Source organism: Aspergillus pseudonomiae, assembly GCF_009193645.1.
Source record: "Aspergillus pseudonomiae strain CBS 119388 unplaced genomic scaffold BDV37scaffold_89, whole genome shotgun sequence".
In the NCBI taxonomy this organism is placed as follows: domain Eukaryota; kingdom Fungi; phylum Ascomycota; class Eurotiomycetes; order Eurotiales; family Aspergillaceae; genus Aspergillus; species Aspergillus pseudonomiae.
Window position 1 is genome coordinate 1 of NW_022476081.1, and position 17,362 is coordinate 17,362.

General features: G+C 47.7%; 4 protein-coding genes across 4 annotated transcripts; 3 read left to right on the forward strand and 1 right to left on the reverse strand.

The window, feature by feature from the left end:
* The first annotated feature begins 1,134 nt into the window (after positions 1-1,134).
* On the forward strand, positions 1,135-4,391 carry BDV37DRAFT_220479 (uncharacterized protein). The gene is made up of 5 exons (XM_032080156.1): positions 1,135-1,215; positions 1,280-1,385; positions 1,440-3,028; positions 3,093-3,197; positions 3,257-4,391. The coding sequence occupies exons 2-5, from the start codon at positions 1,289-1,291 to the stop codon at positions 3,995-3,997; spliced, it is 2,532 nt and encodes an 843-aa protein (XP_031937100.1). The 5' UTR covers positions 1,135-1,215; positions 1,280-1,288; the 3' UTR covers positions 3,998-4,391.
* A 336-nt stretch (positions 4,392-4,727) lies between these two features.
* On the forward strand, positions 4,728-6,060 carry BDV37DRAFT_220488 (translation initiation factor 6). Its single transcript, XM_032080157.1, has 5 exons — positions 4,728-4,958; positions 5,089-5,160; positions 5,212-5,298; positions 5,374-5,562; positions 5,635-6,060. The coding sequence occupies exons 1-5, from the start codon at positions 4,924-4,926 to the stop codon at positions 5,993-5,995; spliced, it is 744 nt and encodes a 247-aa protein (XP_031937101.1). The 5' UTR covers positions 4,728-4,923; the 3' UTR covers positions 5,996-6,060.
* Positions 6,061-6,282: 222 nt separating this feature from the next.
* set2 (SET and WW domain protein) lies at positions 6,283-9,939 on the reverse strand. The gene is made up of 4 exons (XM_032080158.1): positions 9,362-9,939; positions 7,614-9,232; positions 7,480-7,560; positions 6,283-7,415 (listed from the first exon to the last, which is right to left on the reverse strand). The coding sequence occupies exons 1-4, from the start codon at positions 9,843-9,845 to the stop codon at positions 6,756-6,758; spliced, it is 2,844 nt and encodes a 947-aa protein (XP_031937102.1). The 5' UTR covers positions 9,846-9,939; the 3' UTR covers positions 6,283-6,755.
* A 5,363-nt stretch (positions 9,940-15,302) lies between these two features.
* On the forward strand, positions 15,303-17,150 carry BDV37DRAFT_259350 (putative AT DNA binding protein). The gene has a single exon (XM_032083130.1). The coding sequence runs from the start codon at positions 15,553-15,555 to the stop codon at positions 16,624-16,626; it is 1,074 nt and encodes a 357-aa protein (XP_031937103.1). The 5' UTR covers positions 15,303-15,552; the 3' UTR covers positions 16,627-17,150.
* Positions 17,151-17,362: the final 212 nt, after the last annotated feature.

Sequence of the window (17,362 nt, forward strand, 5' to 3'; positions counted from 1 at the left end):
TTTTCTTTCTTTCTAAGTAGTTACTCACCTACTTAACCTACTTCTTCTTTGCGCCACCCTACCCTTTGGACTTGAGACCCAGCCAGATCCTGTGGCCAACCCGGTAATACGGCTACCATTGGAACCAAACCTCTTACTCAGGTTGGCAGGGCACTAACTGTGTACCTCTCTAGAATTCCTTTTCAACTTCCATGCGTACTATCCAGCCCCGGAGTTGCTTGATTTCGCTTCATTTTCGCTCTGCCTTATTAACACAAAGAGGACTCTCTACGTGTTGCTTTCCTCTTAGAATCTGAAACCTTCTTTCCCCCTTCCTTCTCTTTTTATTCTCCATTTCTCTTCTCTCCCTCCCTCGATCGAGTCGTTTCGAGTTCCCACCTATGAAGATCAACACGCTTGGTGTACAACAGCCATCGTGATCTGATCTTCATCTCCAGTATATCCTCGCCTCCCTTTCTCCTCTCCGACTCTGATTACATTCTTCAGTTTTTCTTTTCTTCTCCGTAAATCCTATCTCCTCAATTCCTGGACCTGCCGGAGCGCTCCAGGTTCCTCGTACAACCCGTTCTCCTACTTGACTTACTACTTCCGGCGACTAAATTCTACTTTACCTTTTCTCACGGTGATCCACTTGGCCGAACCACTTTTTACTCCATCCACTTACTACTTACTACTCCTACTTGCTTCACTACTTGCAACAACTCTCTCCGTCCTGTCGCATGTGTCATCGCACCTAGTCTTTGGGTAAGTTAGTTTTCCACCAGCATTCTTCATTGGCTTTTCTACTCTTGCGCCCATTTCCTGTTCCTCCCCCAATCTCCTTGACTGCGTTTTTCTTCAATCAAAATGCGCTCTTGTCCTTTTAGCATAGTCATCTGCTCGGCGCTTCGGGCCATTCACTCATGCTGGTCAAGCTTTTTACACTCTCAATCGGTTTCTATCCCTGTACCATGATGTCCTTATTCTCTTTCTGACCTCGGTTTACTATCTGTTCTTAATCCCGAGTGGTCCCCTCCCTCATATGTTCTTATCCTCTAGTATATGTGCGCCACCTTTCGGCTGGCTATATCCTCCCCCCCTTCTTGTTCCTGACTGAACCTTCTTATCAAGATGTGTGCCTGATTGATGTTGGTCTCCGTCTCCGCCTTCTTCTTTTTTTTTTTTCTTCTTGTTTTCTCTAGCTTATCGTTGGATACTTCCAAAGAGCTATCTCTTGTCAAAGCTCCCCCTTCTCAACAATCTTCCTTGTGACCGCACCCTTACTGACAACTGGATACAGAGAATTGCGATGGCGGGCATTAAACGTAAACTTGACTCCACCAAAGGGTCAGCTGCAGCGCCTACTGGCAGCGCAACAGGCGCAGGTCTCCCCCCCAAAACGCCTAGTAAGTATTACGGAGAGCTGCTATCATCTTTCGTAGGTACTGATTGCTACATAGACTCTACCGTTGGTGATACTGCTCATATCCGCGTGACACGGAGTCTACGTGCAAGTCAAGATGCGCGGGCGAACCACACGGATAACAACAAGAACAGCACAAACCATCCAATGCATAATAGGAGTAGTAATAATCGCCCTTTGTCGCGTATAATCACGCTCAGTACCCGTGCTGCTCGAGCTAATAGCGCTGCAAGAAATGCGTTGAACAACGCAACAAACAATGGAACAAATAGCCCATCGAATGCTGCTCGCGAGACCCGGGCTTCTCGAACTCGCGCCGCAGCACCTGTTGCAGCTGCGGCACCCGCACCCGCACCCGCAGCAAGTCAGTTTGACGGAACAGCCTTGAATGTGCCTGAAACCCCGCGGTCTAAGAGGGTCAGACGAGGACCAGCAGCCGAGGAAACTCCAAGAAGTACGAGACAGTCTGCTAGACTGCGGTCTCACGTCAACACATCTTTTAACGATAACGCTTCCTCTGAAGCAGTCATTACCAAACAGTTCGAAGCAAGCCCCTCCAAGGGGGTTACTCCTAGTAGTAGAACTAGGAATAGAAGCCGGCAAGCTGTGGATGCTGCACTTGACACTATTCAAAGCAGCGTGAACTCGAACGCAACCGCCGATATGAGACCCCCATCCCCGGAAGACATTATCCCAGAAACTGTCGAAGGACTTAAAGAAACAGAAGATGATCAAGATCCACATGAATTCATGGAATCAACTCAAGCTGCAGAAGAACTACCGGCGGGCCCCACGTACCAGGAGGACAATCATGAAACGAATGAGGTGAACGGCCAGGAGATCGAGGGTATGCCTAGTCCTGCGAAAACTTCTAGTTCATCTGGATCTCGAAAGCGCAGATCTTCGGAGCTAGAAAACCAAGGTACTACAGGGCTTACCAGTATTGTTGATCTTCCTCGCCAAATATTAAAAGTGGAGGATGGGGAGCTCGATCGTACGGCAGAACAAACGTTACAGGGAAGTACCGATATCAAAAATGCGTCGCGCTCTCCCGATGATGAGGTGGAAGAATCTAAACCTGGCGATGAATCCCGTCAAATAACGGAAGATATTGAAGAATCAACTCCGGAGAATGCCACAGAACCCACAATTGGGAAGGCACTTCGTGGCGGACGTAGTCGAGGACGAGGCCGCGGTGGGCGTAGCAGAGCTGCAGCACGCTCCGGCTCAAGCAAACGAGGTCGTGGCGGTGCTCGTGCTGCTCGTGGCGGGCGCATTGGGCGTCAATATGATCGGTCAAGTGATGTCGAGCACGACCGTTCTCCTTCTCCTAGTGCAGCCACCCAAAAGCTCCGGGATCGACAACGGGAACTGGATAAAGCATTTAGGAAGGTGGCAGCTGCCCAACGATTGGCTTTGGCTGTCTTAGCTTCACAGTCCCAGAAAAAGCTTTCCCGCGATAAGAACGCCCACAGAAATGTACCCGAGTATGAACAAATTAACACACTCCTGAAGGCGAGGCTCGAAGAGAGGCTGGAGGTTTTCCGCCATGAATATGAGCTCCGAGTTGAGCAAGAAAATAGGCTTTTCGCCGCTAATAGAGAAGCGATCGAGGAAAGATTCCGAGTAAGTCCGATTTCATTCGATTTTCTTCCTTTCAGGAGCTGCTGCTGATGACAAACGATTACAGGCGTCAGCCCGGTACATCAAAGAAGAACATTTCTTTGCAAGCCAGGGAGAATATATGGCATTTGTGGAAGGCCGACGTGCTGCGGAGGATGATGAGCACACTGAAGTATGTCAGCTTTTTATTCAGGATCATTATGCAAACGCAATAAGCTAACATCGTCCCAGACTGATGGCTCTGAAACCGAGCCTGAGCGTGTTATTCCACCAGCAAAAGAAGTCGTGAGGGGGTTCAATTCTTCCTTCGTACGGAATCCTGCTGGAGCCGCTTCCTACGACCGTGCTAGGTATGGCTGGGACGATTTCGTCCAGCGTGCTAAGTTAGGCGATGATATCGACCCACAGATGAAGGAGATGAGGGAAGCTGGACCTTTTGCTGGCTTTTCTGCCCGAGAAATCATAGACCTCTTACTAGAGGCGACTGGTATCGTTGAGGTGCGCCAGAAAGCCAGTGTAGAGAACCAGCTAAACCCTGCCTTCCCTGATACGCGCCCGACAGCCTTGTTCGCATTGGCTGATGTGGCAGCCGCTGAGCTCCCTCGTCCTACCTTATCCCAAACCACACCGCGGCTTTCGGCACACAGAGCTCTCCTTCCGCAGCCTTCACAGGTGTCTCACGGGCCGACAGATCCTCGATCTTTCGTGCTGCCGCCCCCCACACCCCAACGGCAACAGCCCCGTCGGCTCCTCCCTGCTGGGCAGCAAATTCCGCCCATCAGTGAGCAACTTGGTCTCCCAGATCCATTCGCGAGTAGGGGTGGACCTCCACAGCTTCCCCCTCCCCCGGGGTCTAACTTCCAACGGCCTCCGCTACCTAATTACTTGGCAAGTCATCATCCACAGAGTTTGTATTATCCGCCGCCACCACCGCCTACAGCCCCGCCACCTGGGCCTCGCCCTCCATACTAGACAGTCACGAATGGATGATATGAGTTTCTGTTCGTTTTCTCACAATAAATGTTTTGTTTCCTTTTGTCCAGTTTTGCAAACACACTATATTCTTTGGATCTGCCAGGGTTTGATATCAATACGGAGCTACGGTCTACGCCAAAATAGTAATGCTGGTTCACGTCGGGAGTTATGTGCTGATTGGGTGGTGGTTTTTCTATCTTCCTTTTTTTTTGTCTCTTCTTATCTTGTTGGTTTTATCACACGGGTGGTTGAGAAGTCTTTGGAGCGTGGGCTTGATGTAATATCCCAAGATAGTAGTATTTACAGTGGATGCGGTGGTATCATGCATACCCTCTGTGTATCAATATAGGAGCAATACGAACCGGATGTATTCTACATGCAAGAAGATAACTCGATATTTGAATCTCATTGATTATTAGTATGAGAAAAAAAAGATCAACAACGGAGGAGAATGAAGGATGCAAAAAACTCGACGGAGGTGAGAAGCAGACCCACCGAGCATCAGAATGAATAATGATGACTCCTCTCATGACTCTTCACCGTGACTCCGCCCCGATTGGGTCTAGCCCCGCGGGTGGGGTGGTGGGATTTGAGGCTGCTTTTCCTTTGCATTGATCTTTTCTTGCGTTGCTTCGTACCTTCTCTCGGACAATTTAATTCCTATATCAGTTGAGCGTGAACCGCCAATTGCTCCTACCAGAATCTTGTCACGGGTACTGCTGATCCTCGCGCATTCCCCGTTCTCTGTCACGTCCATCTAACGACAGTTTCTGCCTCTTATCACCCACCCCACCTCGCAGATTCTCCCATCTTCCTCCTCGCCTCATTGTTTGAGATTATCTCCTGTCTCTTCCTTCCTACGGGTAATCTTTAATCTTTCCAAACTGAAGCTATCGCTTGAACACGATCGAAAGCTTTGAATTATGGCGGTTCGCGCGCAGTTTGAGAACTCCAACGAGTGAGTGGAATATAGTTGCCAACTTTTTCCCCCCTCTGAACACAAATTGGATTTTTCTTTATTTTAGAGAGAGAGGGCAACAAATAAAGGTGGCTACGTACAGGTGTTAACTGTGATATTCACCATGCAGGGTTGGCGTCTTCGCTCGTCTCACCAATTCATATGCGGTTGTCGCTATCGGAGCCTCGGAGAACTTTTACAGGTACGTGCAGTTGTACGCAGGTCCCGCAAACTAGCAAACTGACTTGCGCAGTGTATTCGAGGCCGAACTCCAAGATGTCATCCCCATTTGTCACGCTACTATTGCTGGTACTAGGATTGTTGGCCGTCTAACAGCGGGGTATGTCTCAGAACTCACTAGATGTTCTGCTCTGGCCCTTATGCCATAGTACAATGGGACTCACACGTCGAATAGTAATCGCAAGGGCCTTCTAGTCCCCACCACCACCACAGATCAGGAACTGCAGCATCTCCGGAATACGCTCCCAGACTCGGTCAAGATTCAACGGATAGAAGAGCGTCTATCAGCTCTGGGAAATGTCATCTGCTGCAATGACCATGTCGCCTTGATACATCCGGATTTGGAGCGAGAAACAGAAGAAATGTACTACCTCCACCACCATTGCCCCTTGGCTACTTTATGATGCGGAATCAAAGTGCTGACAAATTTTCCTAGAATCGCCGACGTCCTCGGTGTTGAAGTTTTCCGACAGACTATTGCTGACAATGTCCTGACGGGCTCATACATGGCTCTCTCCAACCAGGGCGGTATCGTGCACCCCAAGACCTCCATTCGTGATCAGGACGAGCTCTCCTCTCTCCTCCAGGTGCCTCTCGTCGCTGGTAGTGTGAATCGTGGTAGTGCTGTTGTTGGCGCTGGTATGGTTGTCAACGATTGGTTGGCCGTAACGGGCCTGGATACGACAGCGACAGAATTAAGTGTCATTGAAAGCGTGTTCCGCTTAGGAGAAATGGGCCCTCGCGGTGCCGGTATGGGCAATGCTCACAAGGAGAGCATTGTGGAGAGTTTCTACTAGGTTGTCATCATGGGCGGTGTTATTATTTGGGATTTATTCACTCAGAATTGTCGTATATTAATGTGTATGCCTTGTGCGCATACACGTTTACAATGTGAGATGCTTCATCCAGCCTGTCTCTAATTCTTGATCATATATTGAATAGGACACGGTCAATAACGACCCGGTAACGACCTAGAATAGCACCCAGTACCTCAGCCATAGTCAATATAGAGAAGTACCTAGGGCCCAGTGAAGTGATATCCTTGTATACGGAATCTGAAACCTGGTTATATGTTTGGTAGAGATGTCTGTCTACCAAAACCCAACCCAACATATACTATTCCGACTACTATCAGAATCGAACGCAGAGACGTATCTGAAGTTGACTAAATATACAGGTTTAGGTGCTTGGTTTGCATCCTGTTCCAGTATGTTCCTTCTTGCTGGCATATTGTGAAAAAAGTATGCGACAACACTAGGGGGTATGAGGGGTATTGGAAGGGTACATAAGACAAAAGCGTCAAGGCGAAGAGAATATGTTGGAGTGTAGAAGAAAGGAAAAGACAAGAGAAAAGAAAGATGGAGGTCGAGTCGGTAGGGAGAGAAATAGTGCGAAGCATGTTTAGGAGGAAGTACAGACAAAAATTAGAACCCGCTAGACCCGGGCTTAACATAAATAATCTGCCGGAATCAACTCCGTGAACACCAGTCCAAAATGCTGATAAAAATATTAAGTTGCTTTTTTTTTTTTATGGGAGGTAGGTCGGTATTCCCATTATCATACCTTTCCTTCAATCTCAGGTTGAGATGGTTCGAGCTTGGTCATATCCGTAGTATACTCAGCTTTAGATGGTGATTGATCTATGGCGTGATCTGATTCTGGGGATTCGCTCGGGATCTCATCGTCTGGTGGAGGGGGAGGGGGAGGTGGTGGAGTGAACTCGTGGTTTTCACTCCTACTATCAATATCATCTCTTAAGGTTTTCTTTGCATTATCGATGTTTTGCGGGTCATCTTCAGGACTTATTGGCGGCGGCGGCAGCGGCGTTGAGGATCTTTGTCTCTTCGAGGATGAACTGTACCCGCCCAAGGTGGAATCCTCCGCGGTACCTCCCTCTCTCTTCCGTTTTATACCTCCCTGGAGTTCTTCTGCAGTCAAGGGCGTGTCTTTCTCATCGGCCTTGTCTTCTTCTTCATCAGACATCTTCACATCTAGCGCCTCATCGTCACTTGCAGCTTGAGGCGTTTCGACCTTCGAGTCCATCCCCTTCGCTTGATTTTCAGCCTTCCGTTGTTCATAAGCTCGGTGCTTTAGGACGGCTTTGTCGAAAAATTCCTTGCAGTACTTTTTGACTTTCTTCTGCTGCTTTTCGCTGATTTTCGTAGGGTCCTCGACTCGGTTATTCTTGAAGTCAGAGTTGACCAGTTTTTTGGCCACCTATGCGCGGGTGGTATCAATATGTATGTATGTATGTATTGTATACTCTAGGCATGGGACTTACATCCTTGGCGTAACGTTTCAAGTCCTCCTTTGGAAGCTTATGCTTGAACTTATCCACTACATACTTTATGTGCGGGAACAACTGATGCATGATTAGCCCTATCATTCATATGTTATATATAAATTGACACTCACCGTATTCTCATAGATCTTCTTCTGTTTATCTTCACTGTAACCCCTCCATTTCTCCTGTCCCTCCTTCTTGACGGGAATTGGCTTAGATACTTGCGGCGTGCCAGGTGTACCGCTTTTCTCCTTAGGCGTGTTCTCTTTGGCATTCATGATGCCATCGATGATGTCTTGCAGAGCTTTGTCTTTCGACTCTTTCGGAGGTGGAGGAGGTTGAGGTGCTGGCTTAGTTGGTCTGGTCCATGTGGTATCCCCACGTGCCGAGTAATAGTATGTCCGACCATTCGACTCAGCGGCGAACCACCCTGTTGGAAGTGGGTTGAACTGACGACGAAATGACCTTGGGCCGTGATGGTGAGGGTTTCTTTGTCCGTATCCCCCTCGAGTTTGAGCTGCAGGCCCCCGGGGGGCCTCAATTGACCGCGATCTTGACCGACTACGGGACTTTGACCGCCGTCGTTGATCCCGAGTGGTCTCCCGCCGTTCAAATTGATTGACAGCTTGGGCGGTGGCATTCGGATCTCGTTTCATGCGTGGAATCCGATAGCCTACCTCCAAGGTCGACCAGACTTGCAGAAGTGTAGCCGCCTTCTTCTCGACACGCTCGTCGCCACAGCTTGTCAGTGGTTGGATAGTAACCTCTATTTTTGAATCAATGATCTTATTCCGCGTGAGGCGCGGAAACTTATCCAGGATATCCAAAATCTGCAGCACAACATTGAAATCGTCCTTCCACATGGTGAGCTGCGAATTGAGGATCTGGTACCCATGCATTTTCACCACACGATTGCGAACACGCTCATCATCACAGCGTTGGATCCGCCCCAAAAGCTTCACCGCGATCCACTTCTCCTGACACTGCATCAAAGCCGCCATAACCTTGGTGACGCCGTTCTCCTCCAAAGACTTCGGCTGGACACTATCCACATACTCTTCGTCATCCTCGCCCATCTTCTTCTTGCGTGGCCGCTTCGCCACCGCCGTATCCCAGCCGTCTGCATCCTCGATCCCCAGGGCTTCAATCGTGGCATTCGACAACTTCGTGGCACGTTCTGTCTGGGTCCTCCCACCAATGAAGCCTGTACAATTCGGTTCTCCGCAATAGCATGGTTGAGGATCAGCTCCGTACCGGTCGACATTGTAGTTAAAAACTAATTCCTCCCCGGCTTGAATGTCTCGTTCAGCAAAGATACCCATGCGGAGCTTCTCCCCAACTACCCACTTGTCGACATAGCAGTTAGGATTGCAAGAGTGGTTACAGAACCGGCCTAGATTACCCCTCTTAGTCGCATCAACAAATTCACCTTTGCTGAGGGACATAAAATAGAAATGCTTGATCCCCTCTTCGTCGTACTGCCTCATGCGCCGCCGGAACTGGCCTTCGTTGATGACTTCGCCTACATACTCGTAGATAAACTGGTGCGGTCGCAAATCGGCTTCGGCACGCAGACCGAACCCTTTCTTTTCCGTCTTAATCACGGCTACCTGGGCATACTCCTTTCGTTGGAATCTTTGATTTTGACAATCCGGTCCGCATCCACAATCGCCCACACATTCCATCTTGGTCGCCCGGTTAATACAGTCGGAATCCTCTCCACATGCCACATTTTTGGAGAGGGTAGGTTCTGGTTCGCAGTAAAGTAGAGTCTAGTTAACAATCATGCGGCAAAAACGAGGGAATCATAAGGGTAAGTGAGAGTAAGACAGGAAATGAGACAAGGAAATCGAAGAGAGAAGGAAAAGCCGTAACTTACCCCATTCTTCAGCACAATCGCATTCCATCGCATGCTCAGTATAGCCCATATACTTGTTTGCATAAGTGCAACTGTCCATCAGCTCAAAGGACGCCTGGGCCTCTGCCGTACTATCTCGAAGGTGCGAGAATAGCTGTGGTGGCCGCGCAACAACTTTCTGGGAGGAGCTGCGAGTTAATTTAGGCGGCTGTCCAGGTTCTTGTTTGACGGAGATGTCGCCCCCGACTTTCTCTTCCATATCTGTAGTGTGATCTGTCTCCTCTTCCTTTTTGACGGGAGTTTGGGACGAGGAGCGTGAATTAACCGCAACATCCATATCCTGTCCAGATGGCGAGCGGGACGCGCCATTGGGGTCATCATTCAGCGAGGTGCTTCTACCGTTAACCGCGGGAGTATCTGTGGCTCCGGCGGGCTCCAGCTTCATCGCGGTTACCGCATCTGTTACGGATTCTGACCGACGGTCCGCGTAGCCATGAGGGGACATGACGACACGGACGACGCGCGCCGGCTATCAAAGCTAGTCGGTAGATGCGCTGGAGAAGGCAGAGGGTGTTTGTCTGACGTGGTAGTAGGGGGTCGGCAATCGGAGATAGTGTAGGTGAGGAGAGAGAAAATGAGGGCGAAGGAGGGCGAAGGAGGGCGAAGCGATGAGGGGGGAAAGAGGATAGAGAAATGGAACAATTCGAGTTGAACCAAAAGTCAAGTCGAAGTCACCGTCAAACAATGTCCACGTTTTTTTCCCGCGGGCGCCAAGAAAATATTCAAGAGGAAAAAGGAAAAAAAAATTTCAAGAATCAAGGGAGTGCCATTCTCGGACTGCTTTCATACGCTTCTAATCTGACTGGAGGGGTTCTCTCAAGATATTTCCCCAATTTCTTATTCACTATTCATCGATTCATTCATAACCTCTTCCTAACTATTGTTCCTGTCGCATGAACTTCACTCCCCCCTTGTACACCATGATTCACTTCCGGATCTCTCAACATACGGAAAAACACCCAGTTGAAGAGCTAGATAGAGCCAACAAGCTTCTATCTAAGCGAAAGCGGTTGCACAAGGTCTCTTGCTAAATACTTAACTGATTTGCTAGGGCAATTCTGACCTTTTTTCACGCATTTCGCCGTGGTGGTGCGGTAGTGATATGTAAAAGGCGACCACTACACAGCATCGCAGATGTGGCCAAGCCACTGTAACCTGGCCACAGTTCTGCCCTAGAGGTATAGACTTTGCCACATCCCCCTTCTATCGTATACCTGTTCTTTCTTGATTCCCTTAGCTGCAATCTCGACCCGTTTCATCTGTGAGCCATAATCTTGAGAGATAGCATTATCGAGTACTGGCTCAAGCGAGTACAAACAATCATGTGCCTTGTAGCCTTTCCGAAGGAAAGCTAGAACATGTCAGCTTCAAAAAGTAAACGGAAGCGGCCTTTGACTCTTGGAAAGATGAAGACAGGGTGGCTGCTTCGCAAACTCAAGGGGCATGCCCGAACAAAATAAGAATAGAAAGGAGATGGCAAAGGGATGAAAAGACAGGGCAGAGATTCGTCTCATTAAGTTGATCAAGCCGCAATATGTTACTACAAGCTATGCTTGCGTATTATGTAGCAATTCCATTCATCCATTGGGCCCTACTCCGGGGAGTTCATCTGCTATTCTCAGATGGGCTGGTTATGGAGTAGGGAAGACGTGGGCTAATACAAGCAATCGAAGTAACCCTCAGAAAGGATTTGCTCTCGAGAGAAGTCTAGAGATGCCAAGAGTCAAATACAGAATTCATAGGCTGTGAGTGGCCCAAATAATCCGGACAAGCCTCTTGTCCATGGAGGTATGATCTCGCTCGGCTGAGAAGTACGTGAGAGCGCACGACACCGGAGATCGGAGGAGGGATCTGCAAGAACATCGCACTGATATTTAGCATGACACGCCATAAGGAGGGGTGGGGTTCGCATTTCCGGTATGATTGTACCCTTTCTGAACAGGGGTTTATTCTGATGCGCATAGCGATTGGGCGAGGCTATCGCAAATTGAAGTCCAAAGCGCATAATTGGACGGTATGTAATTAAGCGAACGAGTACATGACGGAGGAACAAGAGGGAATTCTTTGTGCCATCAATAGTATTTCTGATAGGTTATTATAGGGATGAATGCATGCAGGATGGAGGCCAAACCAATCTGGGCGAGTTCCCGTGCATGAACGGGTGTTGTCTCGAACATGCTGGAGAAGTGTGCCACGCAACTTTCATCTCATCCAAAGAAAAGCTAGAAAAATACAGAAAGAAGAAAGATAGGATAGAAAAAAAAAATCATACGAGCAAAAAAAAAAAAAAAAAAAAAAATAAAAAACCAAAAAAAAAAAAAAAAAAAAAAAAAAAAAGTGAGAGCGCGCGCGCGAGAGAGAGAGAGAGAGAAAGAAGAGAACAGGCTGCATTATGAAAGAGTAATAACCCGCGTGAATACAACACGATAATCATAGCCTTAATGGTACGGCTGATTTAATACTCTCATGTTCGCCCCAATGAAAGTGGAAGATGGGCAAAAGGCTAATGCAGACATTTCTCTGTTGGTACTACTCGTACAAAGGACACAATACTGGCATCTGTGCGTCGACTTAAGTAGTTAGTTGGTCGAACTCGAGTTTCTATAATTTTGACTCCCGCAAACAAGGGTAAAAGATGGGATCGGTGTCACCCTTAGTCTGGAAGAAGGAAGGAAATTGAACAACGGTACCGAGAGCCAGGTACGTACTAGTATCCGCAAGTACGACTGTACTCGTCGTACGTCGGAGGGCCTCTGTGGACCGTCTGTACCGTACCAGATACTAATAGATTTCCAAGTTACTTGGTATGTACAAGCGCGCCGGGTACCTGAGATGTGGGGCCAAAAGAACATTCTGCTTTGCCAGAAAGTCACCGAGACTTCCTTAACCAACACCGTACACCCGCCATACTAAACCTAGTTTTGTTATGGGGGATGAAACTTTACCGCGTCTGTTGATGAAAGTCACCTTCATGACAGGTGGTTCTGGAATTTGATACGACCAATACATGGGCGCCACATCCACCCTGGTCTGCCAAAGTCTATTATAATTATTATGATGATGATTATCGTGATTATTATTACTATTATTATTTATTTTGAAGAAGTAAAGCTTCCGCGAATTTGTTTCCGTCACATCCATGGATAATGATCCTGCTTTCTTTTCTTGATTCTCTCTTCTTTGGTTTTCTCAACGTCAATCTTCTACATCTGCACCAGCACCGGCACCGTCCGTTTGGACGGACAGATGAAACTTTAAAAGGACTGGACCGGAGGACAAGATGTCGAATGCAAGGCTACTATCGGACGGTTGATTCAAGTCAGCGGGGGCGCTGCTTCTCTTGCACGCTGATGGTTCTTCGTGCATGGTCCATTGTTATTTTCATAACGATGCACTCTACTAAGATGACGATGTCGTACTAGCGGAGCTTTAGAAGCGCGCTGGTAGCATTAGTTTGCATATGATGTGGATGAAGAACGAAGTCGTCTCATCCACACATTGGATGTCCTCTGACTGGGGGCAGGCAATGTTGATCCATCTTGCTGTCGGCCCCTCCTTCCGTGATCCCCAAAGGAAAGGAAAGATAAATGAATAAATAATAATAAATAAATAAATAAAACAAACCAAAAAACCAAAAAACCAATCCAGAACTACGGAGGAATAGAGGTTGGCCCTCCAAGGTCATATAATCATCAGTCAGGGCTTGTTTTCCTCGTTTACACTAATGTTTTCATATTCTGACCAGACAAGAGAAACCTACCAGGATGTGATCAGAGCGTTTAAATTCATGGGTGGCTCATGGACGGACTGGGCCGTCGTTGCAGTCCCCGTTCCATTGCCTTCTCGCCAAATAATGAAATTCATTCATTGACCCAGCCCCCAGGATTATTGTAGTCTGCGTCGACTAAATAGCGGAGCCTTTGACCCCACTCTGCGGTTATCAAACGACATCCTACGAGTAAACCATCTCCACTACTTTCAACTGTCTGCCAGTCATTGGGAGGTGCATTCCCGCTATCTTCGATAGGGCCAATGCACTTTTTTTTTTTTTTTTTTTCCTTTTTTTTTTTCTTTCCTCTTTTTTTTTTTTTTTTTTTTTTGGTCTCCTGTACGTCCGTAACCATGCGGACCTCTATCCGAAGTACACCAGGATGACCTGCTGTAAGGATGGATCGACCGCACTATCTCCATCCCGGACTTATACTCTGAGCCTGCCACCCTTTAAAGCTTCAGCTCTGACTTCTGAGCAACCTGTCGACCTTTAGTCAGTTGACCCAACGTTCTGGGGCGCCATTATCCACCTATCATTAGCCGGCTAGCGCTCGAGACGTACGCCTGGGTACTGTACTTCCCGCGCGGAAGAGTCTCTCTCTGTCTCCATCTCTCTCTCTCTCGCCTTTTTCTTTTTTTTTTTTTTTCTTTTTAACTTTTATGAAATTCGTAGTGAAGGAGCACAACAGTAGCTTCAAACTACTGTTGTTGCATTGATTTAATCCTTCTCCGTCTGAGTGTCCATCGACTTGCAGCTTTGTGCATGCTTAGTTTCTCTCTCGCGCTCTCTCCAATTCAGTCAAGATTGATCCTCGCTCGGATAATCCAGGAGACTTAATGTGCCCCTCCTTGGGATGGGAGTCTTTCGTTCGGATCCCTCCTTCCCCGTGGCGGAAGATACCAACGTTTGGAATTATCTGAAACCGTCATTTTTGAAACACACACGCACACACACACACACACACACACTCTCTCTCTCTCTCTCTCTCTCTCTGCTTGGTACTTTTCAGCCTATCCCCCCTCGGGTTTGGTAGGGTTTGCTGCCACTAGTTCATCTGTTCCTTGTGGCTCCTTTCTCTCAGTTTCTAAAAAGAAACCAAGCGGACACGAAGGAGAGTCCCTGCAGTTCCCTTAGGCTGGCGGCGGACGCATACTTGCGGCATTGATACTGTTCTGTACAATCCCGAATTAAAAGTCCGTTTGGCTCAGAATCGTTGTTGAGGAAGATAGAGTGTCACTTGGCTACTGCATTGATTCCCTCTGGTATCTTTTTCTTCCCTCCTTTACCATCCATCTTGTCATTTCACTGCGTGCTTGGTGACAGTATGCATCGTTGAAACGGGCTCTTCTCGCTCCCTTTCTGTTCTTTTCGTTTTTTTTTTTTCTTTCTTTCTTTCTTTTTTCTTGTCCCTTGGTTTTATTTTTTATTTTATTTTCCCACCCCTCCTAGGCTGGGGAGAAGCCCTCTCTATCCCCTGTCACAACAACATTCGCTCATCTCAACTAGATTCTTTTAACTACTTTGGTTCCATGGTGGTATTCTTCTTCTTCCTTTTTTGCCTTCATTCACATTGGCTTTCCCTGTCCTTCCCTGCATAGAGGTGACTGGAGCATAGAAGTTACATGTCAATAATTCTCCTCCTACAGTCCTAGTTCTCTGCTTTATAGCCCTTTGCCCTTGATTTACACTGCATGGCAAAACCCCAAGTCCAGGTCTCTCGTGAAATTCATTCCTCCTGTGAATGTCCAACCCTTATTCAATGTCTACTGTCCATCTCTGCCACTCGTTGCGTTGCGAACGTGGTTTATGATTGCTTCCTGAGCAACCACGTGTTTATACGTTGAGTAGACGCATCATTCCATTTGGGAGGCTCTTTTGGTCGTTTATTTATCATCCTATCTTTCGTTTGGTGTTTGTTTTGCTTTATATGTGCTGCAGCGTAGTCGCGTGACGCGTTTTACCTTCTCTATACATTTGTTATAGCTTGACTCCTCTGGGCTCCTCTTTCTTGCTTTCTTTCTTTCTTCCCCCTCTCTGAATTGTTTGTCGGATTATCTGTTGAGGGAAGCCGGTCGTATTCGCTTCCATGGTCACCTGGATATGTCGAATCTACCAGAACGACCATGGACCGAGGAGGAGAAGGTAAGAAAGGATATTATATTCTTTATCCTCTACTGTTTTCTGTTTTGATCTTACTGTCGACGGCCCACCAATTTTTACTTGACTTCACAACTTGTTCTTCTCACCGATGAACTCCGAAAGCCCCGTGCATTATCATCTATACAAACGGTTTGCTGATGGTAGATATTCTGAGACTTAGTACACTTTGCTTACTGAAATATTGAAGAAGGCTGGAGTACCCTCTAGTCACCTAGTTAAGATGATCCAAGATTTCAATATCACCCCAAGCTGGGCGGATATACCCCTTCCTCCAGGTACAGACTGCCGGCACCTTGCTCTTGCCCTTTGCTACTCTGAAGCTCGGCTTTATGAGACTCACGCCCTACCCGTGTCATTCTCCGGCTGTTTCGCAAAGAGGGATACTTCGACATTCGAACCCAGCTTTGCTGATATCATTCGTTTAGGCCGTTCTCTCAACTCCTGTCAGGTGACATTTTACAGTATGTGTCCGCAACATGTTCAATTACCTATCAATCCAAGCTTTGCACCTTTTCCTCCTCCGCGCCATGAATCCTCGGCACCTCCAGCCCCTGTGCTTGACAACAGCCAAACCCGAAAGCGCCTTCTTTTCCCATCAGACAGACCCATCTTAGCGCCGCGTGCGATACAACCCCGACCAACGACCAGTACAGCTTCGTTCAGTAGTGAGAGTGGTGCGTCAGCCCTGTTGTCCCCAGGTTCGGAGAGCATGCCATCCCGAGGGGAACCACCACGCAAGCGCGGTCGACCCAGCAAAGCCGAATCAGAGAGACGAAGAGCAGCCGCTGAAGCTCGCGGAGAAACCTATCCACCTCCGAGGCGAACTGGTTCTAGCAAAATGAAAGCTCCTTCTACACCAACCAGTCCCTCAAACATAGAACCTCTGGCTGCCTCGTTCATTCCTCATGCTAGTGGCAGTCGACACCCAGGTGTACTACGATCTGATCTGCATTACGTACCCCCGCCCGGAAGACCGCCGAGACTTTCAGGACCAAATGAAAATCAGGGGATGAGGGATATGCCCCATCGTGACATAGGGCCTCCAGTGAGAGACTTGCCACGACCAGCGGAAATGAGACAGAGACTACCTTCCCCGCAAACACTACATTCAGGCCAGAGGGAGACGATCTCGCGCATGGAGCCTGGGGAGCGACCCTTTGAGGCACCCCCACCAGATCGGATATCTTTCGGTGATAGCAGCCGAAGATCTCTCCTTCATAGATGCCCAGATGAACCACCTATCTCAGGTCCGGAAGTGCCTCTGCACACTTCGGTCGAGAAACGAGCCGAATGACCTTCAATACTCTGGGTACCCGATCATTTAAGTTCGCTAGTTTAAAAGGCTATTGAGACATGATGAATGAATTACACTGTCGGTTATGACATAGATAGCATTGATTTGAACACACAAATCTCACTTATTATGACCTGTGATGAGTTACTAAAAATGAAGGCTACGAGCAGCATGCACCACCGCACTTGCTTTCTTCTTTGTTTCAATTCCTTTTGCTTCAAATTCTGTGGGTGAGTTAACGAACTCAGCAACGCATTCCTTGGATATCTCTTCATTTTTATCGTCATGTCTGAGCTGGCAAGCCTGATATATCATTACAGGTCTAGCCAGTAAACCTGACTTTTGTCCTGTATGTGTTTCTGGTTCATAGAACTGGTATAAGGAAAGTCAACACCTTGTCACTCGCAAACGAGCCCTGGGGATAACTTAATACTATTATATTCCGTTCATTTCAAGTGCTGATGCCGATGCTCCTTAACAAACTGAGTTGATATGAATATCACGCTTTTTTATCCCGTGATTTTGCACCTTTGCTTCATTCTTTAGTCTTTGTCTACTTTATCCAGGACAGTAATCTCTTGGGCCTCTAGCTGTGTGTTTTGGTTTTTGACCGTTTCTCTGGAGGCACAAAAGGTTTGGATTTAACTGAATGCTGAATATCTTCAAACGCTGCATTATTTGATCTAATCTCCATGTCCTCTTTCTTCCCTTTTCTTCGGCTTTCCAGCCTCCTAAT

What these genes read in the sequence shown, in the direction of transcription:
- BDV37DRAFT_220479 (XM_032080156.1), top strand. Translation starts at nt 1,289, where the DNA reads ATGGCGGGCATTAAACGTAAACTTGACTCCACCAAAGGGTCAGCTGCA. An exon ending in TCTCCCCCCCAAAACGCCTA is followed by an intron (nt 1,386 to 1,439) that starts GTAAGTATTACG and finishes ATTGCTACATAG; the next exon opens with ACTCTACCGTTGGTGATACT. An exon ending in CGATCGAGGAAAGATTCCGA is followed by an intron (nt 3,029 to 3,092) that starts GTAAGTCCGATT and finishes AAACGATTACAG; the next exon opens with GCGTCAGCCCGGTACATCAA.
- BDV37DRAFT_220488 (XM_032080157.1), top strand. Translation starts at nt 4,924, where the DNA reads ATGGCGGTTCGCGCGCAGTTTGAGAACTCCAACGA. An exon ending in GCCTCGGAGAACTTTTACAG is followed by an intron (nt 5,161 to 5,211) that starts GTACGTGCAGTT and finishes TGACTTGCGCAG; the next exon opens with TGTATTCGAGGCCGAACTCC. An exon ending in GTTGGCCGTCTAACAGCGGG is followed by an intron (nt 5,299 to 5,373) that starts GTATGTCTCAGA and finishes CACGTCGAATAG; the next exon opens with TAATCGCAAGGGCCTTCTAG.
- set2 (XM_032080158.1), bottom strand. Translation starts at nt 9,845, where the DNA reads ATGTCCCCTCATGGCTACGCGGACCGTCGGTCAGAATCCGTAACAGAT. An exon ending in CGATTGTGCTGAAGAATGGG is followed by an intron (nt 9,233 to 9,361) that starts GTAAGTTACGGC and finishes ACTGCGAACCAG; the next exon opens with AACCTACCCTCTCCAAAAAT. An exon ending in TGAAACGTTACGCCAAGGAT is followed by an intron (nt 7,416 to 7,479) that starts GTAAGTCCCATG and finishes ACCCGCGCATAG; the next exon opens with GTGGCCAAAAAACTGGTCAA.
- BDV37DRAFT_259350 (XM_032083130.1), top strand. Translation starts at nt 15,553, where the DNA reads ATGATCCAAGATTTCAATATCACCCCAAGCTGGGCGGATATACCCCTT.